The following is a 27182-nucleotide window of genomic DNA, read 5'->3' as shown; positions in this document are numbered from 1 at the left end:
GAGAAGAAAACTTTTACATTTTCTTTGGTGCCCATATTTAAAAAAAAAAAAAAAAATGTAAAATACTATAAATAAATCACAAGCTCAAAACAAATGATTTGCCTTAGTGCACGTCTGTACAGGTCTCTCCATATGAATGCATGGAAATTACTTCACAAATAAATAGCACAGATGTTTAAAAGCAGCAGGTCCACGTCTTGTAAACAGTCCTTTCTTAAAACACAGACATGTCTCTGAATCCACAAAGCGGCAACACTGCGACAGACAACAGGGTAAGAAGAAGCGTTGTCCCTCTATTGGTCCGATTTTCTTTGATCAAGTTACAAGTTTCCTTTTTTTTATTTTTAAAATGCCTGGGTTTAAAATCTCAATCCTTGAAGTGGTTAAAAGGGGTGGGCTCATAGAGTGGTTATTTACAAAATAACTTTTCTGCTTTCAAACACAAAAGGATAAATCTGCTCCACGCCGGTGGCAACGGCCTGCACATTTGGACCTGCAGAAAAAGAAATGACAACATTTTTTATCCTAGAAGTACTTAAACATTTTTAGTACCCGACACATATGCAGTAACACTGCTAGTTAAGACAGGAAGAAAAAAAAAAGGGGGGGGGGACTGATCCTTGGCCATAAGTGGTGCTTCATATGAAAACTGATCACTCATAAGTGGGGAAAGGTATGAATTAGAATGATTCTGATAATCAGTGAAGAATAACATGAAGACACATCCTTGCTCACAAGTACGGACGCTATGAAGACTCATTTTTGATTTGAGTGAGGACTGGTATAAAAAGACTGATCCTTACGAGTGGGGATAGTATTAAAGAGGGAGGGAAGAAAGAAGACTGTTCCTTGCTTATGAGCGAAGAATGGTATGACTACGAAGACTTATCGGTGCTAATGAGTGAGGTAGGAAGACTGATCCTTGCTCATTAGTGAGGAATGATACTCATGAGGATTAGTATGAGGAAACCTGATCACTGCTCATAGGTAAGGAATGGTATTAAAACTCCAATTCTAAATCTGCAGCAGTCAGAAAAGAAAATGAATGCCCAAAGCAATGCTACACCCCAATCAAAAAAGCACTATAGAAGGCTATATTTCTAGAACTCACTCAAATTCAGAAACTGATCACCAGTTCAGAAACATTTTTTTGGAGCTACATTGCACCCAATTGCCTCTGTAATGAGGTTGCCACTTTTCTTCAGGACTTCCTCATTACAAAGTGCCAGTCCGGCCTACATATGACATAGGATTGTAAATCCAACACGAACCACATTGTAAAGCAAGGAGGGAACCTGTGAGAGCTTTTTACCAAGGGCTGGTGTGTACATCAGCCTTAAAAATTGTTTGGAACTTTGTTCAAGACTTTGCATGCACCAGAATCATTTTTACTGGCATCCCAATCTTGGTCCGTAGGGTTCAATATTGAGTTGGCTATAACAGCTTCAACTCTTTTGGGAAGGCTGTCCACAAGGTTTAGGAGTGTGTCTATGGGAATGTTGACCAAATGCGCTTCTGGAAGAATTGTCAAACAGTCCCATAGACACACTCCTAAACTCTGTGGACAGCCTTCCCAGGAAAGTTGAAGCTGCAATGGGTAGGCCAACTCAATATCGAACCCTATGGACCAAGGCTGGGGTGCCATTAAAGTTCATGTGCGTGTAAAGGCAGGTGTCCCAATACTTCTGGTAATGATAAATAGAAAAATAAATAGATGTTCCATTTCTTAAATAACAATTTTGAAGGCACATGCATGTGTGACTTTAGTGCTTGTAAACCTCCGACATGAAATATGAACAAAGCGTAATCTTGTCTCAATACAGAGTAGCAATTGTCATTTCTGTCTACTGCCTTGTTCCTCTGCTATCATGGGCCACTTAAGACAAGTTTTGCTGACAGCAAGAGATAAAAAACAGGTGACAGGGGACGGGAGCTCCAGTGCACAATCTGTGAATGACAGCCACTGCTGTGTCCCTTCCCTCACTGGAGTGTAACCAGCTCCCCACCCCCTGCTTTCTGAAAGCTCAGAAAAGATGTACCGTATTTATCGGCGTATAACACGCACCCTAACTTTAAAAGGGAAGTTTCAGGGGGAAAAAAAAAAAACTTTCCACAGCCCCCTGCGTATATAACACGCAGGCACAGTTTACCCTCTATTTTCAGGGGAAAAAGGTGAGTGTTATACGCCAATAAATACAGTATATATTCTTACTTTAAATGGCTGCAGAGAAGACTGCAGAAAAACAAGTACAACCTATGAACGAGGATTTGTTTCTTCTCCATACATCACATGGGTGTCCAACCTGTGGCCCAAGGTGGCTTTGAATACGGGCCAACACAAAATCGTAAACGTATTTGAAAATGTTTATATATATATATATATATATATATATATATATATATATATATATATATATATATATATATATATATATATATATATATATATATATATATATATATATATATATATATATATATATATAAAAAAAAAAATTTTTAAATGATGCAGTAACAATTAGCGAACACATGAGGCTGAAGGAAATTTTTACAGTGTCTCTTTACTGGACTATTATCATTAAAAAAATATCCCATTCCCACCTTATTCATGTCATTAGTTTTTGGCAGCACCTATATTTGTGAGCAATTATTTTCAAAGATGAAGCACACAAAGGGAAAAATTAAAAACAAAATATTTGATGAGCACCTTGAGAATTGCTACTACATCTATCCAAACAGATATTGATGCGTAAATTCATCAAAACAGTGTCAAATATCGCACTCGTTTTAGGTTAGTCTTTTACAATTTTAGTAAAAAAAAGTCTTATTACTCAGTACATTATCTATATCAGTAATCCAACTTGTGATCTGCCTGACTTTTTCTGCTCATCAGCTATCCTCAGTAGTGGCCCAAGACAATTTCTCTTCTTCCAATGTGGCCCACGAAGGTCAAAGGGTAGGACAACCCTGCTGTAGGGCAAGGTAGAGTGTATAAGACTGTTTCCTCCCACAGGAACTTAAATCAAGACCACGAGACTTATCTTATAATGACTGGATGGCCATATATCTCTTCAATAACAATGAGAAGGACAATATCTGTTTGCTCTGCATCAGTAGACATAGTGCACAGAATCCATAACAACCTTTCCTTATTACTGACAGTAGCCAACATGTGGTACTCTTGATCCTTCTCAATGGAAGAGTAAAGACTCCACTCGACTCACGCGCAGAGCCGACAGGCAGGGAGGGGAGGGGGAAGAGCTGCAGATGACGGAGGCACATAAACTGACCATGGTGTCAGGGCTCAGTAGCCATGAGAAACCGGGGTCAGTTTACAGAAGGAAGGGAGGACAGAACCAGGCAGGATCAGCCAGGTATTTCAAGTGATAGAACGTGTCAAATTACATAGCACAAGCACTGTACTGTTTTTTGCTAGGAGGGGGGAGAGAACGTTTTATGAATAGCAGAAGCATTGCTTGCTTGTCACAAACCACGTATGAAAAACACATTTAACCATCCATGTAAAAATGAAACGCACACCTTTTGGTTCACAACTGCATTAGGCATAAGAAAGAATATGTAAAACGTGTGCGTGTATTACCTGTTACTGTAATACTTCCAGTCGAGAAAATCTGTAGTGTTGCTTTTAAAGTCTTTATTCTATAGCAAACCGCAGGGTGAAGTTCAGGTTCATAACTGCACAAAAACACAATATTTAGCATAAAGTTGCATTGGAATGAGATGAATTAAAATGATAGATCAGAAAAATAAAAATACTTACCTTGCATGAGGGCGGTTTCTCTTTGTAAATTCTGGAAGCCTTATTTCAAATGGCATAGTACACACTGCCAACACATTGACAACTTTAAACTCTGTAAATTTTACCTGTAATACAAAAGCAAAGAAACAGAATTATAAGAGCAATATTCATTATTAGCATGTGTGCACTTATTTTAGTGAGAATATTATATATATATATATATAAATGTATTACACACAAACACTATATGTGCAATATTCCCATTCTGTTAAAGCGGAGCCTGTTTTTACAGGCACCCAGCTCTCACTTCCTCCCCTGGAGCCAGAAGAAAGATCACCTTTCCCCTCTCCCTCCCTGCAATCTTCTGGGACACGTCACAGGTCCCAGGTCCCAGGAGATTGCCCATTCATTTACAGCGTGGCATGCGCAATGCGTGCCCGCCTGTGAAGCCAAAGCCGGGCGCCCACAGTTAGAACGCCGGCACCGTGGAGAGGACAATGCTGGCGCCGCATCGCTGGACAGGCAAGTGTCTGATTATTAAAAGTCAGCAGCTACACTTTTTGTAGCCGACTTTAAAATGGGTGGAACTCCGCTTTAATTAAGATATGTGAAGTTGCATAGTAAAATGTGCCTTTATATGCTAAAAATATCTCCTTCATGCACACTAGGTGTACCCCTAAAATCATACGCAAATATCCTGGTTTACACCCCACCTCAACACAGACACCCCTAGTGCATTCTGGGATCCAGCAGATGTGTTTAGCCACTATAGCAGGGATATGCAATTAGCGGACCTCCAGATGTTGCAAAACTACAAATCCCATCATGCCTCTGCCTTTGGGTGTCATGCTCGTGGCTGTCAGAGCCTTGCTATGCCTCATGGGATTTGTAGTTCTGCAACAGCTGGAGGTCCGCTAATTGCATATCTCTGCACTATAGCATCAGGAACTTTTTACATTTTACTCCCAGGTTTCAGATAGTCTCTATAAACTTGTCATTGAGCACCCCTTGCCTCCATGTGTTTGGGGCATATCTTTCCAAGGACCACCATGGCCGATGTTAGGATGGAAAGCGCTGGGAGATCAGAGAACTACCATTTACTTATATCCCCTGGGAAGGACAAACATCTCTGAGCACTTCTGGGTTCACAGCTGTCAAACCCTGCCTGGTATGGCTATCCATGCTCAGTCAATATAGGGCCATTATTTGTGATTAAATGTTAATTAATGGGCTTTTAAAAAGTGTAACCTATAGATAATTTTGTGTACCCTAGATTTTGCCGTTTCACAAGCATGCACAATGTTGAAACTTTACATATTTGGTATCTACTTATTCAGCAGAGCCTCATGTTTTATCAAAAATCACGACCAGGTGGTAGATTGGGATTGTATGCAATATATATATATATATATATATATATATATATATATATATATATATATATATATATATATATATATATATATATATATATATATATATATATATATATATATATATATATATATATATATTTTTTACACACACACACACACACACACACACACAGGGGGTTTTAAGTAATCTGTCTAAAGGTGCATTTTAAAGTATTACTAAACCCAGTACCCTTCTAGTCTCACACAGAACATGGAAATTAAATTATTTTAGTAAATATAAAAAAATGCTAAATACAGGCGGTACCCTACTTACAAACGGAAGGAGACAACAGGAAGTGAGAGGAAATCTACCCTATGGAAGGGAAATTCTCTCCTGTAAGCGTCAATATGGGAAAAGGGTGTCTCCTCTCCACTGATGCTTTATCGCCAATCCTTGTTTCACTAATAACCCAAATTTTTCAAAATCCAATTATTATTGGGACAGAAAGCGAGGTGAAATCTTGAGAACAGGGGCACAGACAGCAAAACAAATGTTACAGGGGCGATAAACCCTTCCCTATGCCATCCAAAAAGCTTTTTGGGCTGGAGCTACACTTTAGAAATGTACCAATTCAAACTTACAGATTCTACTTAAGAACAAACCTACAGTCCCCATCTTGTTTGTAACCCAGGGACCACCTGTACCTTTTCTCATCAGCAGTATAAAGCAGTCTTGTGACTTCCATCAGTGTCTGACCAAGCACTGGTTAAAGCTTGTAGTAGGAGTTTTCATTCTCCTCTGACTGTCCTATGAGGTTGCATGACCCCTGACTTTGCCTGGACAGTGTTGTATGGCCCTGTGCTGATCACATGCACCCTCCCCCCAAAAAAAAAAAAACTCTCTAGCAAGACACACCAAACTGAGCAAGTGCAGAGTGCCTCCTAGGGCTTTGTTCTATTAACAGATGGATTGAGGACTGTGGAAGAAGGAAAGGATTATTATTTTTTGCGCATGATTTACCCCTTAGGTGAGTATAACAAGCATGCCTCACTGCATGCAGACTGATGTTACTGTTGTGGGGTTAGTAACACTTTAAAAAGTTGGAAAAAAAAGGGTCCATCCAAGCAACAAAAGGGGTTAAGACTTGTTGACCATTACCTCATTTGAATCATATTAATTTTCAGGTGTTACAACTTACGTTACCAAAGAGTAGTCAAAAAAAATTAATGAGTTTTGACCACCTCTGGACCAAGCCTATATTTCTGACATTTGTTGCTTATAAAAGTTAAAATCGGTTTTCTTTGCTAGAAAATTACTTGGAATACTCAAACTTTAATTATATATATATATATATATATATATATATATATATATATATATATATACACACACACACACACAAAATATATATAGAATTGATACCAAAAATGTCATGCTTCAAAACTGCGCCTCTTGTGAAATGGCAGCAAACTTTGGTACTTAAAATTCTCCATAGGCGACCTTTACAAATTTCTACAGGTTACCAGTTTTGAGTTAGAGAAGTTCTTGGGCTGGAATTATTGCTCTTGCTCCAATACCTCACATGTGTGGTTTAAACACCATGGGCTAGATTCACATACCTTTAGGCGGGCGTAGCGTATCTCCTATACGCTACACCGCCGTAACTTTGAGAGGCGAGTATGGTATTCTCAAAGATTTTGCGGCTGAAGTTACGATGGCGTAGCGTATTAGGTCCGGCGTAAGCCCGCTTAATTCAAATGTTAAAGCTGTGGGCGTGTTTTATGTATATTAAGTGTGACCCCACGTAAATGACGTTTCGATCAAACGGCGCATGCTCCAAATCACGTTGGCAAATCGCCAATGCAAATCGTCAATGCTTTCGACGTGAACGTAACTTACGGCCAGCACCATTCGACTTGAAAAATTTGACGCCCATACTTAACATTGGCTGCGCCATCTTTTTGGTGGTTTATCTTTACGCCTGAAAACCCCTTAGGTAAATGGCGTATCTTTACTGCGACGGCCGGGCGTACGTTCGTGAATAGGCGTATCTAGCCGATTTACATATTCTAGGCGTAAATCCGCGTACACGCCCCTAGCGGCCAGCGTAAATATGCAGTTAAGATCCGACGGCGTAGGAGACTTACGCCGGTCGTATCTTAGCAATATTTAAGCTTAAAGCGGATGTGCCACGGGAAAAATATATTAAAAGCCAGCAGATACAAATACTGCAGCTGCTGACTTTTAATATAAGGACACTTACCTGTCCTGGAGTCCAGCGCCGATCGCAGCAGATGACGAGCCGATCGCTCGTCACCCTGCTGCTCCCCCCTCCATCCTCGGTGAGGGAACCAGGAAGTGAAGCGCTCCGGCTTCACTGCCCGGTTCCCTACGGCGCATGCGCGAGTCGCGCTGCGCCCGCCGATTGGCTCCCGCTGTGTGCTGGGAGCCGAGTGTTCCCAGCATACAACGGGGGACGGACGGGAAGGAAGGAAAAAACCCGTCCTTTGCCCGTATCGTAGGGCCGGAAGTGGGTGCAGATACCTGTCTGTAGACAGGTATCTGCACCCCCCTCCCCCCTGAAAGGTGTCAAATGTGACACCGGAGGGGGGGAGGGTTCCGATCAGCGGGACTCCACTTTAGAGTGGAGATCCGCTTTAAATATACGACGGCGGGGATTCGGACTTACGACGCCGTATCTGCTGATACGCCCGTCGTAAGTCTACCTGAATCTGGCCCCATCTATATATGTGGGCCTGACTTGCATATGCATTCACTGCTGCACGCAAGCTCGAAGGGACGGGGTGCTTTAAAATTATTTTTTTCTTATTTATTTCACTTTTATTTTTACACTGTCCCTTAAAAAAACAAAATGTTCTGATCACTTTTATTCCTATTACAAGGCATGCAAACATCCCTTGTAATATAAATAAGCAGGACAGGGCCTCGTTAATGTGAGGTCTGGGGTCAAAAATACCTCAGTTCTCACATTTACACTAACCGGCGGAGACGACCGAGAAGCGGCACTTCTCCCGTCACCCATAAAAGTGATTTTGCGGCATATCCGCCGCTGAGACCACATGTATATTAAAGCGGACCGCCTGCTGCTACACACACACACACACAATTATATATATATATATATATATATATATATATATATATATATATATATATATATATATATATATATATATATATATATATATAATGAATGGTGTATAATGAATGGTGTGCGTATATATATATATATATATATATATATATATATATATATATATATATATATATATATATACACACACACACACACACACACACACACACACACACAGTGGCCAGTCTAAGAGTGGTTAATCAGCTGTGTAGCCATAGCCTAAGCGTCACCATTCATTACCTACATATGGATTTGGACTCCTGGGACACATTGGGCAGGAATTCCCACCTAACAGGAGGTATATGCCTGCTTTTACATAGCTGCTCTGACTGCTGTACTTTAACCACTTGCCCTTTGGAAAATGACCCCCCTCTTCATGAAGAAAAGGAGATCACCACTCCAGATGAGTGCAATAAAGCAATTAGTGTCCTCAAAGACCGTGGGTGCTGGCAATGCAAAAGGCAAAAATCAATGAAAGAATTTCATGGACAGCCGCACTCCAAAATAAACCTAAAAAAGGTAGCCTTTATTGTTGTAAAGCGATAAAAAGCACTACAAAAGCACAGCACAGCACAGCACAGCAAGCAGTTGGATAAATCTGATGCGTTTCGCACAAGAGTTCATTGCCTAGTCATAGCTATGACTAAGCACCGAACTCTTGTGCGAAACGCGTCAGCTTTATGTCAAAAGTGGTTTTAGAGCAGCTAGAAAACAGCGATAATAAATTATAATAACTTGCAGAATTGTGCGATAGCGATTTGTGGGGAAATTCGTCATAAAAAAATAAAAGTAATGACAGCGACAATTCTGCAACTGAGCAAATTTCAGTGATTTTGAGTTGATTACATTATTGAATCATTTTTATTATAATTATATTATTATTTATTATAATTATTTATTATATTATAATTTATGATTTTGTTTTTCAAACGTTTTCATACCCGGGATGCCTACTAGACTCTTGTTTGGACAGATTTAAGTGAGTTATTCATAAGAATTACAGGCCTACATTGTAAAACGACAAATTTCCTTGCAAAATAATGGTACCGCTTTCAGCACCTAAAATCTGAAATAATCATACCGCCAGGGAGGTTAAGGAGGGGTACAGCTGTCTTAATGTTGAATGTGCATTATTTTGTACTGCATAGATGACAACCATTATTGATATAGCCCAAAGTATATTACACACACACACACACACACACACGTTATACCTGTGCATAAACAGAGAAAATTAATACTGTACCAAAAAGCCAAGTTTTTGCAAACAACGAGCCAACCGCCTAGCACCGAATTTGGCTTCCTCTTCACTAGAGCAGAAAAGAAAACAATGAGCCAAACTGTTATGGGGAGTACAAAACTATAATAAAAAAATAAAAGCATAATAAAAAAAAAAAAACGATGTAATGCATAACAACTAGATGCCAGTATAACATGCCTTAGAACATGGAATCTGGCTGATAGGGAAAAAAATTACCATGATATTTAACAGAAGTATAAGATTTAAAAAATACTTCCATGCTGCAGCACTGGTCTGATGTTCCAGCTGTCCGATCAACCCCCCCCCCCCCTTCTAAGCCTAAGAACTGAATCATCACATGACTCTGAGAAGTGACAGACTGTCTCCGCTCAGCCCCTTCAGCGCTCATGGAGTGCCAGGCAGGTGGGTGCAGTTAACTCCAGCTCTCCACCCCATGCCGAGATCTGGAGTCTACTGTCCACAAGGCAGCCAAGTGGATTCCGACAAAATGGTTGAGATCCTTCAAGAACCTGGAATGGCACTGACATCAGCCGACAGTGGGCTTGAGCCTGCCGATCCTGGAACACAAGAGCAAAAGTAAGTGCACTCTTGTGACCCAAAAGACAAGCATTACCAAAAAGCTTGGACCATACTTCCTTTAGGTTTTTAGTGTATGTTGGTGGATGGAGTCATATGAGGAGTTATTAAAAGGAAACCACTTGGGTTGAATAAAGACACCAGTTCAGCCTATGTAAAAATATGGTGCTATCAAATCTGGATTCTTATGAAAAGTTGTAAGCTTCAATTCAGTGATGTCGGCACCAATATTTCTATCCCGACAAGTTTCTTTTGCATCTGGAATTCAAAATGTTATACCCAAATTATCAGCACCTTTTAATTGCTATGACCATTATATAGTAGGTCTTATTTATGCAGTTCAATATCTTATGTATTATTTAATGTAGGAGAGAATAACAGAACGAGAGGGACCAGCTTACATGGCTGTGTTTGGGGTAGCTGAAGTCGGAGTTACCATCAGAGTCTCTGGCACATGGTTATCCAGAAAAACAGAAATGTTACTTTTGGACTAATTACTAAGTGCAGCAAGTTAAATATTGAAAATGTGCGCTTTATATTTTGACAGAAAATACAGCTTTGTTCACCCATCTTTGCAAGACCTGTCCTGATGACTTTCATGAAATTTGAAGAAATGTTTTACCTTGTAGCTCCTGTACAAATTATTTTTCCAGATGACCAGATTGTAGCAGTTATTCTAGGCTTTCTCAGTTTCATCAACACCTTCTAACATAAGAGCAAGAAAGAACACATTTAGTCTAAGCAATCAAAAAATTACAATAAATGCATCTTTCGGTATAAAAAAAAATAAAAAGGAAGAAGACAGAAAACACTGAGCTCTGGTTGTTTTTATACATACAATGCCTTGAAGTATTCATACCCCTTGAAAATTTTACACATTTTGTCATGTTACAATTAAAAACGTAAATGTTTATTTGTTTTTTATGCGATAGACCAACACAAAGTGGCACATAATTGTGGGAAATGATAAACCGTTTTCAATTTTTTTTTACAAATAAATATCTGATGTATGGCGTGCATTTGTATTCAGCCCCCTTTACACCGATACCCAAAATAAAATCTAGTGGAACCAATTCCCTTTAGAAGTCACCTAATTAGTAAATACAGTCCACCTGTGTGTAATTTAATCTCAGTATAAATACAGCTGTTCTGTGAAGCCCTCAGTTTCCCAAGAGAACATCCGTGAATAAACAGCATCCAAGGAACACACCAGACAGGTCAAGGATAAAGTTGTGGAGAAGCTTAAAGTAGGGTTAGGTTATAAAAAATATAAAAAAAATATCCCAAGCTTTGAACATCTCAAGGAGCACTGTTCAATTTATCATCTGAAAATGAAGAGTATGGCACAACTGCAAACCTACCAAGACATGGCCATCCACCTAAACTGACAGACTGGGCAAGGAGAGCGTTCATCCAAGAGGTAAATGGTAACTCTCGAAGAGCAGCAAAGATCCACAGCTCAGGTGGGAGAATCTTTCCACAGCACAATTAGTCGGGTACTACATAAATCTGGCCTTTATGGAAGAGTGGCAAGAAGAAAGCAATAAGAATTCCTGTTTACAGTTTGTAAGACACAGCAAAACCTGTGGAAGAAGGTGTTCTGGTCAGATGAGACCAAAATGTAACTTTTTGGCTTAAAAGCAAAATGCTGTGTGTGGCGAAAAAAATAACACTGCACATCACCCTGAACACACACCGTCATGTTGTGGGGATGCTTTTCTTCAGTAGGGACAGGGAAGCTGGATGGAGCCAAATAAAGGGAAATCTTAGAAGAAAACCTGTTAGAGTCTGCAAAAGACTTGAGACTGACTCCCTTTGGCTAAAATACTCCTCCGACGGGTGAAGTCGAAGGAAGTAAGATTACGTAAAGGGTAGTACTGGAGCAAGTGAAAGGGAGAGCTGATATTGTGATGGGTATAGGATGAAGTAAGTCATATAAGGATCAAGAGATGTTTAGTTGATGTGAATTATGGATGTCATGGTATACAAGATGTTTGAAGAGGTTGCCTTTGTATGTGGAAAAAATATATAAAATAAAATAAAGAATTATAAAAAAATAAAAAATAAAGACTTAAGACTGGGCGGAGGTTCACATTCCAGCAGGACAATGACCCTAAACATACAGACAGATCTACAATGGAATGGTTCAGATCAAACCATATTCATGTGTTAGAATGTCCCAAAGTCCAGACCTAAATCCAAGTAAGAATCTGACTTGAAAATTGCTATTCAGACACTCTCCATCAAATCTGACAGAGCTTGAGCCATTTTACAAAAATGTCACTCTAGATGTGCAAAGCTGGTAGAGACATACCCACAAAGATTTGCAGCTGTAATTGCAGAGAAAGTTGGTTCTACAAAGTATTGACTGCTGAATACAAATGCACACCACACTTTAAAGCGGAGGTCCCACTAACAAAAAAATATATATATATTAAAAGCCAGCAGCTACAAATACAGCAGCTGCTGACTTTTAATACATGGACACTTACCTGTCCTGGGTGCCTGCGATGTCGGCAGCCGAAGCCGAATCGGGAGCTGTGTGTCTCCCAGAAGACAGCGGGGGTACAGAGTAGGCGTCGGAAGTGGCGTAGATCACAGAGGTGATCTATGCCAGGAAGTGGGAGAATGTACCTGTATTAGACAGGTATCTGCTCCCCCCTGAAAGGTGCCAAATGTGACACCACGGCGGGGGGGGGGGGGGGGGGGGGGTTGATTTCCAAAATACTTTAACATATTTGTAAAAAAAAAAAAGTTTAAATCATTTTCCTTCCACTTCAGTTATGTGCCACTTTGTGTTGGTCTATGACATAAATTCCCAATAAAATACATTTCCGTTTTTTGTTGTCATATGACAAAATGTGGAAAATTTCAAGGGGTATGAATACTTTTTCAAGGCACCGTATGTAAAGTGGTTTGGGATTAATGAGGATGACTCCTAAATTAAATTTTCTGAAAATATTAATCTTAACCTGAGTGCAATCAACCATTTAAAAAAAAAAATATGTTTTTCTTTTTTTAACTATTCACATTTTGAGCAAGGAAACTGCTGGCACTATATAAATCTTGTATAATAATAAATAACAAAAGTATGAAACAACAAGAAGTGTTTCCAGGGATACAGGCACCCTATTAAGTATATGCAAATCTCAACTTTTTCTTTGTAATAGTTCTTTAGCCCCCGCCCCCCCCCCCCCCCCCCCCCCGTCTCCCTATAATCCTTATGACTGAAAGCCTTAAAGCGGGGGTTCACCCAAAAAACTAATTTTTAACATTAGATTGAGGCCAATTGTGGGAAGCAGAAATCGGGTGCTTTTTTTTTTTAAATCAATGCAGTACTTACCTTTTTAGAGAGAGATGTTCTCCGCCGCTTCCGGGTATGGACTGCAGGACTGGGCGTTCCTATTTGATTGACAGGCTTCCGACCGTCGCATACAGCGCGTCACCAGTTGCCGAAAGTAGCCGAACGTTGGTGCGCAGGCGCCGTATAGAGCCGCACCGACGTTTGGCTTCTTTCGGCAACTCGTGACACGATGAATGCGACGGTCGGAAGCCTGTCAAATAGGAACGCCCCGTCCCGAAGATCATACCCGGAAGCCGCGGAGAACATCTATCTCTAAAAAGGTAAGTACTGCATTGATTAAAAAAAAAAAAAAAAAAAAACCAAACACCCGATTGTGCCACAATTGGCCTCAGTCTAATGTTAAAAAAAAAAAAAAATTCGGGTGAACCCCCGCTTTAACCACACATATATGCAGCATCCAGAAAGGGGGATTTATTCCTAGGAGCCACATATATGCACTCCTGTGTTTGTGTTGGGATTGCGCTCGATCATGCCAAGGACTTAAGACCAGCCCCAGTGTTTTTCCTCTGTGAAGAGCAAAAGATCCATTGTATCTTTTCCTCCTGTAGGAGGAGAAATCTGTAATAAATAAACTAGATGAGGGCTTAATTCATTTAGCGAGTGTCAGTTAGGCCCCTTTCACATTGGAGCGGGAGCCGCGGTGGCGGTATAGCAGCGCTAAAAATAGTGGCGCTATACCGCAGGAATCGGCCACTAGCGGTGCGGTATTAACCCCCGCTAGCGGACGATAAAGAGTTAATACCGCCCGCAATGCGCCTCTGCAGAAGGAGCGGTATACATGCCGCTCCTCTCACCGCTCCAAAGATGCTGCTGACAGGAGATTTTTTTCTCTCCCGCCAGCAGTGAAGGAGTTTTTCAGGCGGTATAGCAGCGCTATTCCGCTTGAAAAACTCCTCAGTGTGAAAGGGGTCTTAGTGTCTGTTTAGGTAGGAAAAAAAAACCGTATCCTACTATGGGTACAAAAAAATAAAAATAAAAAACACAACGCATAGATATCACTGCGATCATCAGGAGTAGGAGAATTTATTTTACATTTTTTTTTTTTTTGGTGTTGGTTATGGCATAAAAATATACAGCAAAAATTTAAAAAAAAATTAATTTTATTTACTATTTGTAGCCAGTTTTTCTTCAGTAAAAAAAAAAAGAAAAAAGTACAATATCCACCTGGATACTGTAAGTAGTTGTGATAGATACAGTTTTAAAAACACGTCATTGTCAGCAGGTTTACAGAATACAGACATAATAGGAAACTCGAGTGGGTGGATTGGACACCCCCCTGTACACAGTCTCATAGGGAAACATGCACAGCCGACACTGTTAATCACCTATGCGTAAGGGGGGGGGGGGGGGGGGTGTCAACATAACCTGTCAGAGTGACCAAGTAACTCTTGCAGGTAACAAAGAAAGAAGAGAAAATATAGGAATCAAACTAGATGCTTTTTTTATTGAGGCTAATGCACACTATGGAGCAGGGATCCTCAAACTACCGCTCTCCAGCTGTTGCGGAACTACACATCCCATAAGGCATTGCAAAACTCTGACATTCACAGACATGACTAGGCATGATGGCAATTGTAGTTCCTGAACTGGAGGGCCGTAGTTTGAAGACCCCTGCTATTGAGGGATATGCTTTGTTCAATTTTCATTTCAGAGGTTTACAAGCACTCTAAGTTTTCCATAAGATGTAGCTATGAGAGACAAGGATAGAAGAAAGTTACTCACGCCAACTTCACGCTTGTATATTACGTTTATTCCCTCCAATGCAATCTTTCGCAAGTTTAAATGACATCTGGTTCGAAACACACATACAACATTTGTGATTATAATATCTAATGCCACATCGCTGTCCGCATCCATTGAGGTGGATTACTCGATTCTTGTACAAACCATGAAGCATGCACCCTAAAAAGTAATATGCAAAAATTAATATACAGTGCCTATATGTGTGATCACAGAAAGACTGATATGTTCACATTCAAGCTTAATAGCTTTACATTAGATAACATTTTAACTGTCACAGAGGGATATGGGTAGAAGTTGTTTTCTTTCAGACTGTTTCTCTCTACTCAAAGTCAATAAAAATGAAAGCAGTAGTAACCAAAAAAAAAAAAAAGGTAATATATTGCAGCTTACCAATCATTTCTAGTGATGGCTGCATTAGTTTTCTTTTTTTTAGGTTTATTTTCCTCTTTTCCCCCTAGTGATCTGGCCAGCAACGCACACCCTATAAATTCACCACTTTGGATAAAGGGTGGCAGATTTGGACAGCAGCAGCATTGTCAGTCTGGGGGAGGGAAGTGTTAGAAGTACTACCAGATTTAAATATACTAAAAAATTAAAGCTGAACGCCAGCAAACATTTAACAATTAATACATTTTTTTCCTTTTGTGACAAAGAAAAAAAAAAAAAACTACAGTCATTTTAACTACTTCACCCCCGGAAGATTTTTACCCCTTCCTGACCAGAGCACTTTTTACAATTTGCCACTGTGTCACTTTAACCGACAATTAAGAAAAGAAAAAAAAAAAAAAAAATTCAACTTTTTGCCTAATAAATATCCCCAACAATGTTTTTAAAAACAAAACTTCTTCATTAGTTTAGGTCAATATGTATTGTACATTTGTTTTTAACAAAAAATAAGACCACAATATGCGTATATTGATTGGTTTGCGCAAAAGGTATAGCGTCTGTGCTGCCCCAAAGGGGCAAAGAGTTTATATATATTGTCCTAGGGAGCGATTCTAACTGTGAGGGGGCTGGGCTACAAGTGACATGACAGTGATCACTGCTCTCAATGACAGGGAGCAGTAGATCACTGTCCGTCCACAAGGCAGAACAGGGAAAAGCCTTGTTTACATAGTCATCTCCCTGTTCTACAGCTCAATGACACGATTGCGGGACATATATCTACAGGCGGCGGTCGTCAAGTGGTTAATGTTTTGAGTCACCATAAAAAAAAGAGAGGTATGGCCAACTTCTCTTCTGGATCACAGGAGAGCACTTTTGTTCTTCTGTCTCAGAAATACTTGACAGCAAGCTAAAGCCCACTGCGACATGACTGCCAGTCCAGGCTCTGGAAGCATCCCTACAAAAATGACAAGAGCCACCCAGATGCTTGACCGGCAGCTGGCTTAGCCTCTCAGCGTGCCACTGAAAGCCGGAGCCAGCCGCTCCCCAGTGAATACCAAGAACTCGGCAATCAGCAGTCATGTGATTGATGAGTTCTGGGGCTTAGAGCCAGCTGCAGCATTAGACTAATGGTGCAGTAGAGAGGTGGGTACTTTTTTTTTTTTACTATGCCCACACTTTAAGACAACAGGGTTGCTTACAATGGTCGGCTTTTATTCAATATTCTAAAGCCTTTATCCCAAAAGGAAAAAGAAAATACCAGTTACACTTACCGGTAGCTGGATTTCTGGGAAGTCTTACAGGACGGCACCCAGAGAGATGACTGGCTCCACTTGACAGAAAACACAATCAAAAAGTGGTTAAAAACCCCGCCCCTCCCCGTGCTCCTCAGTTTTAGATAAAGTATGAACCCACCAGTGCACGGGAAAAAAAAAAAAAAAAAAATACAAACCAATCATGTATCACAAGGGTGGGAAGTAGGCCTGCCGTCCTGTAAGACTTCCCAGAAATCCAGCTACCGGTAAGTGTAACTGGTATTTTCTCAAGTCGTCTTCCAGGACGGCACCCTGAGAGAGAAGCAAGTAGCTTCAGGCCTACCTTAGGGCGGGACCACTGCTTGCAGGACCTTTCTACCAAATACCAAGTCCTGAGGTGACAGTAGTTCAACTCTATAGTGTCTTAGGAACGTGTTCCGACTTGACCACGTCGCCGCTCTGCAGATCTGCTCCACCGAAGCTCCGGCCCTTTCTGCCCAGGAGGTTGCCAGTGACCGTGCGGAGTGTGCTTTAACTTTTGGAACTGCCTTACCGGCTTGAATATAGGCTAGGGAAATCGTCTGCCTTATCCACCTAGAAATGGAGGCCTGATGGCCTCTTTTCTGGCCCAAAAAATGAACTAATAGATGGGTAGAGCGTCTAAACTCACTAACCCTCTCTAAATAAAACTAATAAACAATGTCTCACATCCAGACAATGAAAGGAAGCTTCCATCTCATTCTGGGGATTTGAACAAAAAGAAGGGAGAACTATCTCCTGTGACCTGTGGTCACTACTTTAGGAAGGTACAGGGGGTTCTGATTTAGAACAACCCTGTCCTCAAGTAACCGAAAAAATGGCTCTTTAATAGAGCGCCTTCATATTACCTATCCTTTTGGCAGTCGTGACTGCCAAAAGGAAGGAAAACTTAAAGGTGAGTAACCTGATAGGGATACTGCCAATTGGCTCAAACGGAGCCTTGGTCAACTGATCCAAAACAATCGAGAGATCCCAGGGTGAAACCCTAGAAATCCGTACGGGGGACATCCCATCTCTGGCTGTTAGGAACTTTCTAATTAGGGGATCCTGGGATAGGCGTCTATCTAAAAAATTAGATCAAGGCCGCCACCTGAACTCTGAGTCCTAGTGACTAGTCCCTGGTCCACCCCGTCTTGGAGAAAATCTAGGATGACCGAAGTCTCCTGCTGGGATACCTGTCTCGCTAAGCACCAGCGAGAAAAGATGCCCCAGATCTTGGCATAAATACGCCTAGTGACTTCCTTCCTACTGGCTAGAAGCGTGTCAATAACCTTCTTGGAACAGCCCTTCTCCCTCAGGCTCCGCCTCTCAAGCACCAGGCCGTCAGCTTGAAGAAGCCGGAGTCTGGGTGATAAACCGGACACTGCCGAAGGTCTGCCCGAACAGGGAGAAGGAGGGGAGGAGCCACCGACCCGCGCTCTAGAGCAGGAAACCAGGTCCTCTTGGGCCACCAAGGCGCGACCAGAATAAGTTTGCCTACTGCTAGACTTAACTTCTGCAGGACTCTCGGAATCAGGTTCAGAGGAGGGAAAGCATAGGCCAGGTGAAATACCCATACCTGGGCCAATGCGTCCACCCCCTCCGACCCGTGTTCTCGGGAGAGGGAGAAGAAACGCTTCACCTTCCTGTTCGCCCTGCGGGCGAAGAGATCCACCTCTGGGCTGCCAAAGTGCTGACAGATCAGGCTGAAGACCTCTGGATTCAGTTCCCACTCCCCCTGGAGAATGGGCCAGCGACTCAAGTAGTCTGCCTCCAAGTTGAGGGCCCCCTTTAAGTGGACTGCCGACAGAGAGGGAATCCTCAGTTCTGTCCAGCCCAGGATCTCTAGAGACAGCTCCAGAAGGGTGCGGGATCTGGTGCCTCCCTGATGGTTGAGGAAGGCCACCGTGGTCGCATTGTCGGAAAGAATCTGGACCTCCCGGACCAGAATTCTTTCCTCTAACGCCTTTAGGGCTTCTCCGACCGCAAATAGCTTGCGGTAGTTTGAAGAGGCCTCCCTCTGACGTTGGCTCCAGGAACCCTGGGCACGGAGCTCGTCCAAGTGAGCCCCCCAGGCACTGGCATCTGTGGTGATCCTGACGGGTTCGGTCTGACTCCACAAAAGACCTATCTGAAGGTTCTGCGGAAGAAGCCACCAGCTTAGTGTGAGCTTCACTGGATCTGGGACACTGACCCTGACATCTAGGGATTCTCTTTTTCCGTCCTAGGAGGAACGAAGGAAGAATTGGAGGGGTCTGGAGTGGAGCTGCGCCCACGGGGCCGCAGGGATACAAGACGTCATTAAGCCCAGCAGCCTCATGATGTCCCTGAAAGAGGACTCTGTTCTCCCCACTGCTGACCTGACCACTGCCATGAGACCCCGAATCTTGTCCTCGGGCAAAAAGAGCTTTCTTTCCAGGGAATCAAACCCTAGATAGAGCTTCCTCTGCTCCGGAAGGAGCGAGGATTTCACCTTGTTGATAATCCAACCCAGGGATTCCAAGGTAGTCATGACAGTGGTCAGATCCGCAAGAAGGAGATCCCGACTCTGATTGTACAGTAACAGGTCGTCGAGATAGGGAACTAGTGCTATCCCTTGCAAGTGCAGGAAAGCTACTGCCTCCGCCAGGACCTTTGTAAAGACCCTTGGACTGGAGGCCAGTCCGAAAGGGAGGGCAGCAAATTGCCAATGCTGCACTCCCTGGGCGGAGGTAATCGCAAACCTGAGGAACTTCTGATGACCCGGAAAAATTGGGACGTGAAGATAAGCGTCCCTTAAATCGATGGTCACCATGAATACCTCCCTCCGCAGAAACGTCCTGAGGCTGTAAACACTCTCCATACGAAACTTCTTGTGAAGGAGAGAGGCATTCAGGGGTCTCAGATTGATTATCAGCCGAAACTTGCCTGACGGCTTTGGAACCACAAAGATATGGGAGTAAACCCCCAAACCTCTTTGGTCCAGAGGAACTGGGACTATGACCCCCTGCTCTGCAAGTTCTGCGACGTTCCGCAGAAGGCCTGCTGACTTGAGGGGATTCTTGGGCAAATGAGTCAGAATAAATTTCAGAGGGGGAAAGTGGCGGAACTCTAGCTTGTAACCCTCTCTTACAATCTGGAGAATATGGGGGCTCTGAGTAATACTCTCCCACCTGGGAAGGAAATGGGAGAGTCTTCCCCCGACTTTCTCGTCATTTGGAATCTTTATTGTTGGGTTTAGTGTTGGAAAAAAGGATACCCCCTTTCTGTTTGTCCTTCCCAACTCCCCAGCGCCTATTGTTAGGGGGTCTCTTCTCTGAAGGGCGGTTTCTACCCCCAAATCCACTCTGGGAGACCCGAAAAGTTATTTTCCTGTTCTGTCTAGACTTGGTAGGAAAGCGTATACTCTTTTCTGAGGCTCTAGTCAGAGCCTGATCTAGGCCGGTACCAAAAAGGAGGGAGCCCTCGAAGGGAAGACCACAAAGGCCGTTCTTGGACACAAGATCACCATTCCATGTCTTGACCCATACTGCTCTCCTAGCAGAGTTGATGAGGGCTCTGTCCGCAGCGTCCGCTAGGTAAGCCACTGCACTACCTATGACTTATAGGGAGTCCAGAATCTCCTTGGAATTTGGAACCTGGGAAACATGTTCCATTAACTTGGAGATCCATGAATCCACATTCCTCGCAACGCAGGCTGAAGCTAATGCGGAGCTCAAGGCTGCCGCATTAGCCTCCCAAGCCCTACGAAAGGAGGTCTCAGCCCGCCTATCCTTTAAGTTGCCCGCATCCTCAAAGGAGAGGTCCGACTGCTTGGAAACCTGTGCGAGGGGGGCGTCTAACCTAGGTACCTTGTAGAACTTATTCTGCTCCTCTTCTTTAAAGGGGGCACCGACGCTTTCAAGTTTTGTACCTTAGAAGCTTCTTCTCTGGTTCGGCCCACTCCCTGAGGATGATGTCCTTGAGGGACTGGTGTACCGGAATGGCCTTAGACTGAGACTTCACTAAGCCCTGGTATAATCTTTCCTGTGTGGACACCTGTTCTGCTGGCTGCAGAATCTCCTCGGAGGCATAAATTGCCCCAAGGAGGCCCTCCATCTCGTCGGCTGAAAAAATATATCTGCCTGTCCTGGCATCCTCATCTTCTTCCTCCGCCTGGCTATCTGCCATACCCTCCTCCTGAGGGGGGATTTCTGAGTCCTCAGAGTCAGATACCAGGGAGCCCAGAGACTCCTGGCGGACCCTATAAAAGTGAGAAGAAGAGGAACCTTCCTGAGAGGAGGGCCCTGCGGTGGGGGGTTCAGGCTCCTTGCTTTTAAAAGACGTTTGAAATTCTTTAAGCGTAGAGAGCATCTGAGATTGGACCTCAAAAAAATCCTTCATAATCCGAGAGGTCTCTTTCCCTGTTAATTTCTGAATGCACTTAGCACAGAAAGGTTTAGAATGATCTGAGGGCAGTTTACTATTGCAATAGCCACATCTTTTAAAACGACTAGTGTCCTTGGATGAACGACTAGCACCCCCCTGGGCAATGATGTCCTCCCCTAAGAAAAGAAGGGATACACAGGAATGCACATAAATAACAGGGGGAAGAAAACCGGGTCCCAGCCCACCATACCCCCTGCACAACAGGTAGACTCACCCCCAGTGGCCTCCTCCGCAGCTGTGGCCATGAGCGGCCGGTCCTCCCGCTCCATGTTGAGGGAGGACAAGGGCGCCTCTCTCTCTCGGCTGCTGCGTGTGCTTGTGTGTCTCCGGTGCTATGAGAGTCGTATCTGGCGTGCTGAAGCCCATGGTGGCCGCCATCTTGGCAGAGCCGGAAGTGACACGTGTGGCGCCAAATTCGAAAGGGGAACCGAATACCACCTCACCGGAGCTTCAGACCGCACAGGGACCGCCAGGAAACACCGGAGAGAGCCTGACCCAGAAACCTCCAAGGTAGGGGGGAGGCCAGGAAAGAGGGGAGTCTAGCCCCTGGAGTTCTAGGATAGCCACTATCCTAGGTGACTCCAGCACTCAGGGGGGTTCTTCCAGCTCACTCAGTGAGGCCCCCCTGAGTAAGAAGGGACCCCCTAGGAGGGATAAATCCGACTAGACCCAGAGGCTACCCAGTGCCTGCGGTCCAGCTCCCAGGGGGGGGACCACCAGCCCCAGGCCTTAGGTCAGGAAAAATAAAAAATAGTTTTGCTGTGGGGAAACACAATCAAGAACTGAGGAGCACGGGGAGGGGCGGGGTTTTTAACCTCTTTTTTGATTGCGTTTCCTGTCAGGTGGAGCCAGTCATCTCGCAGGGTGCCGTCCTAGAAGACGACTTGAGAAAAAAAGCTTTTTTTGCAACTGCTTAAAAAAATATTCACTGGAGTTAGTCCTTAATTTGTCACTTATATAAAGTCCATGTAAACCTAATAGTCCATCTAACACCACCCTCTCCAGGCAATGCCGCTGCCCAAGGGTGCCTCCATTACTCCTCCGTAGATAGCACACCCTACGACAGGAAGAGTGTTACTGGCCAGATTACCAATTGAAAATAAAACTGAACACAGAAACCAAATGCAGTTACCACATCTAATGATTGTTAAACTACAATATATTACATTTTTGTTTTTGGGATTAGATATGCTTTAATGCTTGTGTAGTCGGCATTTTAGGCGACCACCTGAGCACCGCACCCTTTTGTAGCCATGTAGAACATTAAACATAAGTTCCTATACAGTTTAAAATCCAGGGGTTCATTTACCAAAACTGAAGAGTGCAAAATCTGGTGGAGCTGTGCATTGTAGCAATAAAACCTGAAAGTCGATTGGTTTGTATGCAGAGCTGCACCAGATTTTGCACTCTCCAGTTTTAGTAAATTAACCCCTCTGTCTCACCAAGCTCCGCACATGCTCAGTTGCTCTCTATTTTTTGCCGCTGTGATGAAAATCAGAGCCACAAGAGGCCAATCTGCTGACAGCCTAAAGATTTACTGCACCTCATGGGCTCTGGGCTTCAGCAAGAAGAAACAGGAGCAATGCTGGAGGGTATTTACAGCACACACTAATTTTGGTAGCACAATTATTAATGTGAAATTTATGTTTCTTTCTAAAGTTCCACTTTAATCCTGCACTATAGCCAAAATACGGCTACAGCACGATCTTCTAGTTCTGGAAGGGCGTCCATGGAAGTCCTCCGAAAAACCACGCCCCCTGATGCGCACATTGGGTGCGCTGTGTGACCGCTGGGACCATTCCTTTTTCGTCATTCAAAGCGCAATAGCACTGAAAGCTGAAAATTAGCCTGGGTAGGAAGTGGTTAAGCACCCCTGCCAGAGGTAAAATGGTTTGTCTCATTCCTGTAACTGCTATATCTGCCAGACAGCTTGTTCTTTTGAAAAACAACATACTTACTGGCTGGAACACCAGTTGAAAGTAAAAGAAAGCCTGAAAAAGAAAATAAATGCAGCCATCACTTCTAAGAGCTGGTAAGCTGCAACATAATAGAGTGACATTAACCACTTTCTGCCCGCCATATAGCAGAATGACGTGCACAAAGTGGTTAAGTTGACCGACTGGATGTCATATGACATGCAGCAGGAAAAGCCACATCCGTGGGGGCACACAGCACGCCGATCGTTGATGTGTCAGTCTGACACACCTCATAACCGCCCCCTGCCAGTGCCTCATCAGTGCCGCCTTATCAGTGCCCATCAGTGAAGGAGAAAGCAATTCCATCAGTGCTGCCTTATCAGTGCCCATCAGTGAAGGAGAAAACAATGCCATCAGTGCGGCCTTATCAGTGCCCAGTGAAGGAGAAAACAATGCCATCAGTGCGGCCTTATCAGTGGCCATCAGTGAAGGAGAAAGCAATGCCATCAGTGCTGCCTTATCAGTGCCCATCAGTGAAGGAGAAAGCAATTCCATCAGTGCCCATCAGTGAAGGAGAAAGCAATTCCATCAGTGCCCATCAGTGAAGGAGAAAGCAATTCCATCAGTGCCCATCAGTGAAGGAGAAAGCAATGCCATCAGTGCCGCCTTATCAGTGCCCATCAGTGAAGAAGAAAATGTACTTATTTACAACATTTTATAACAGAAACAAAGAAAACTTTTTTTTTCTTTGCAAAAGTTTGTCTTTTTTATTTGTTTAGCAAAACATAAAAACCCCAGGAGGTGATCAAATACCACCAAAAGAAAGCTCTATTTGTGATAACTAATTGATAAAAATGTTGTTTGGGTACAGTGTTGCATGACCGCGCAATTGTCATTTAAAATGCGACATCGCTGAACGCTGAAAATTGTCCTGACAGGGGGGGTGCTTGGTATTGAAGTGATTAAAAGGGTTGTCCTCCTCTTCGACCAGGGCTACCAATAGCAAGCTGATGCATTCTCGCTCCCGGGCCCCGCTTTATGCAAAGCACCTTTGAACTTGGCATAAAACGAAAAATTGTGGCGCCAACGTAAATTCATCGGGTGGGGGCCAGCATCCAAGAACCTAATCCTGGCTTACTCTAGAATGCAGGTGTCAACAAGGCCCAGGGACCCAATCCAGCCTGCCAAGCCAAGTCATGTGGCCATCACACCTAGAACTCCATGCCACCACCTCTGGCTCTCACCATCCACTCCCAGCTGTCAGGCTTCTGTGTTTACAAGGGACAGCTTTGCTCTCAGCATCTCCTGGATCTAACAGATCCCTTCACACACTCACAGCGGGGACAGATCTCCAGAATCTGAGAGAGAACAATCTCCCTGCAAGGGGACGCAGAACCACCTACACAGGGAGATGCCAAGGCTGAATACATGGATAGTAGAGCCACTTACACAGGGAGGCACTAGTGCCAGGCAGTAGAGTTGAGACTTGAGAAGAAGGGGTTTGGGTTGCACACTCTCACACTGCACTCTGTACGTATTGCGCCAAAGTCTGCGCACAGAGCACCCTTGAACCCCGCACTTTGAACGGAGCACACCCCTGAACTCTACATGAAGCACACACCTGAAACCTATGCTCTGTACATAGCGCACCCCTGAATTCCCATACTCAGTGCGCCCCTGAACCCTGCACGGCGTACCCAAGCGCGCCCCTGCACGGCGTACCCAAGCGCGCCCCTGCACGGCGTACCCAAGCGCGCCCCTGAACCCTGCACGGCATACGCAAGCGTGCCCCTGAACCCTGCACAGCGTACGCAAGCGCGCCCCTGAACCTTGCACAGCGTACGCAAGCATGCCCCTGAACCCTGCACAGCGTACGCAAGTGCGCCCCTGAACATTGCACAGCGTACGCAAGTGCGCCCCTGAACATTGCACAGCGTACGCAAGCGCGCCCCTGAACATTGCAAAGTGTACGCAAGCGCGCCCCTGAACATTGCACAGCGTACGCAAGCGCGCCCCTGAACATTGCACAGCGTACGCAAATGCGCCCCTGAACATTGCACAGCGTACGCAAATGCGCCCCTGAACATTGCACAGCATACGCAAATGCGCCCCTGAACACTGCACAGCGTACGCAAGAGCGCCCCTGAACCTCGCACAGCTTACGCAAGCGCGCCCCTGAACCCTGCACAGCATACGCAAGCGCGCCCCTGAACCCTGCACACCCCAAATACAACTGAGGGCAACCTTAATGCTGATGCAGCCTGTGATGAAATTAAATAAAGGAATGATACCGCTCTAAAAGCTCCTGACCCCTTGGATTGCTTCCGCCCTACTGAAACCGACTGGTGCTGGCTCTGCACAAGTGCATGGAATTGGAAAAAATCCTGGAACGCCGCACTCTGTTAAACGACGTCTTTATTGGATAAAATCAAAACATAGCTATGAGTAAGCATCTTACGATGTGAAACATGTCAGACATTTTTTGTCCTTTTCCATCTTGACTGCACCATTTTGGATCACGTTTTGATTTTATCCAATAAAGACATCGTTTAACAGAGTGCGGCAGTCCAGGATTGTTTCCAATTCCTGTGATGAAATGGAGTTTGACACCCCTGGTCTAGAACATCATAGTGAAGAATGGGATGCTGCACACCGATTACAGGCTGCCCTTGGTGTGCGGTGTCCCATTCTTTCTTCACTATGATGTTCTAGACCAGGGGTGTCAAACTCCATTTCATCACAGGCCTCATCAGTATTAAGGTTGCACTTAAAGCGGAGCTCCACCCAAAAGTGGAACTTCCGCTCATCGGATCCCTCCCCCCCTCCTCCGGTGTCACAATTAGCACCTTTCAGGGGGAGGGGAGAGGATAACGTCTTTGACAGGTATCCTTTCCCACTTCCGGGAGTCCGGGCCATAGCGTCACCACGGGGCTCCCTCCTCCGTCCGCTGGGCCAGTAGGAGAGAGGCTCGGGCCCCGCGCATGCACAGCAGGGTTCCCGGCGTGAAGCAGAAAGGCTACACTGCCGGGTCCCCTTACTCGCAATAGAGGCAGCATGCACCTGACAGCTGACGGAAACATCAGCTGCGGTGCCGACATTGCTGGACTCCAGGACAGGCAAGTGTCCATTTATTGAAAGCCAGCAGCTACAGTATGTGCAGCTGATGGCTTTTATTTATTTTTTTGGGGCGGAACACCGCTTTAAGGTTTTACTTATGTGGGAATATCTAACTACTGCCTGTGCTGGCCCAGCTCTTGGGTTGCTGCTGGGAGAGAAGACTATAGAGTTCTTACGTCTGCTGACATCACATCCAAGATGGCAGCACCCAGCAGCAGTCTCCGGCCTATTAGATGTGTACACAAGGGAGGAGAAGAACATGCAGACAAATGATATCCTAGGAAGATTTGGGTTGCAGAGTGTAATGTAAATGGCCTCCATGTTGCCTGTGATCCATTATGGGCCCTATAGTCCTGGGCATACGGTAACGCTGTCCCTGTGCATGCAGAAGGAGCTGTGACATATCAGGTGAGCAGGGATAGCACTGAGGGAGCCCATCTCAATGAATGGGATGCTGTAATGCAGTGTCACAAAGGAGCGGTCATCCTACGGCATCTCCTCAGTAATACTCGCCCACCCGGGACAGGACACAGACCACCCGCCCGTAGCCGGGCCTGCTGCTGCCACAACGTACCTGTGAGTGCACCGTCAGAGCCGGTGCAGCCAGTACAGTGCAGATCCAAATCCGTGTCTTTCCGGAAGCTGTGCTGGGACCTGGTAACCCTGGAGCGCAGTCCGTGCCGCTCCGCCCTCCCGCCAATCAGCGAGCGCCCGCACCGGCCGCCAATAGCCTATGCCGGCTCAAGCCTCTCCGCCTCCGCCCGGGCTAAGAGTCTGTGTGTGATTGGCTGGAAGGAGGACCTTGGCGGTTAGGGGCGGGGTGTAGGGTGGTCGTGGTCTTTGTTTGGGAATGCTGGATGTTGGGAG

The 27182-nt window shown here is 44.3% G+C and overlaps 1 protein-coding gene across 1 annotated transcript; it reads right to left on the bottom strand.

Moving 5' to 3' along the window:
• Nucleotides 1–332: 332 nt before the first annotated feature.
• On the bottom strand, nucleotides 333–27182 carry TBPL1 (TATA-box binding protein like 1). The gene is made up of 7 exons (XM_040350467.1): nucleotides 26890–27182; nucleotides 15197–15376; nucleotides 10733–10815; nucleotides 9520–9583; nucleotides 3782–3885; nucleotides 3602–3696; nucleotides 333–493 (listed from the first exon to the last, which is right to left on the bottom strand). Exons 2-7 carry the CDS (start codon nucleotides 15329–15331, stop codon nucleotides 414–416), a joined length of 561 nt encoding a protein of 186 aa, XP_040206401.1. The 5' UTR covers nucleotides 15332–15376; nucleotides 26890–27182; the 3' UTR covers nucleotides 333–413.

Source organism: Rana temporaria, chromosome 4, assembly GCF_905171775.1.
Source record: "Rana temporaria chromosome 4, aRanTem1.1, whole genome shotgun sequence".
Taxonomy (NCBI): domain Eukaryota; kingdom Metazoa; phylum Chordata; class Amphibia; order Anura; family Ranidae; genus Rana; species Rana temporaria.
The sequence above is the reverse complement of the archived record's forward strand: the minus strand, read 5'-3'. Positions and strand labels throughout refer to the sequence as shown.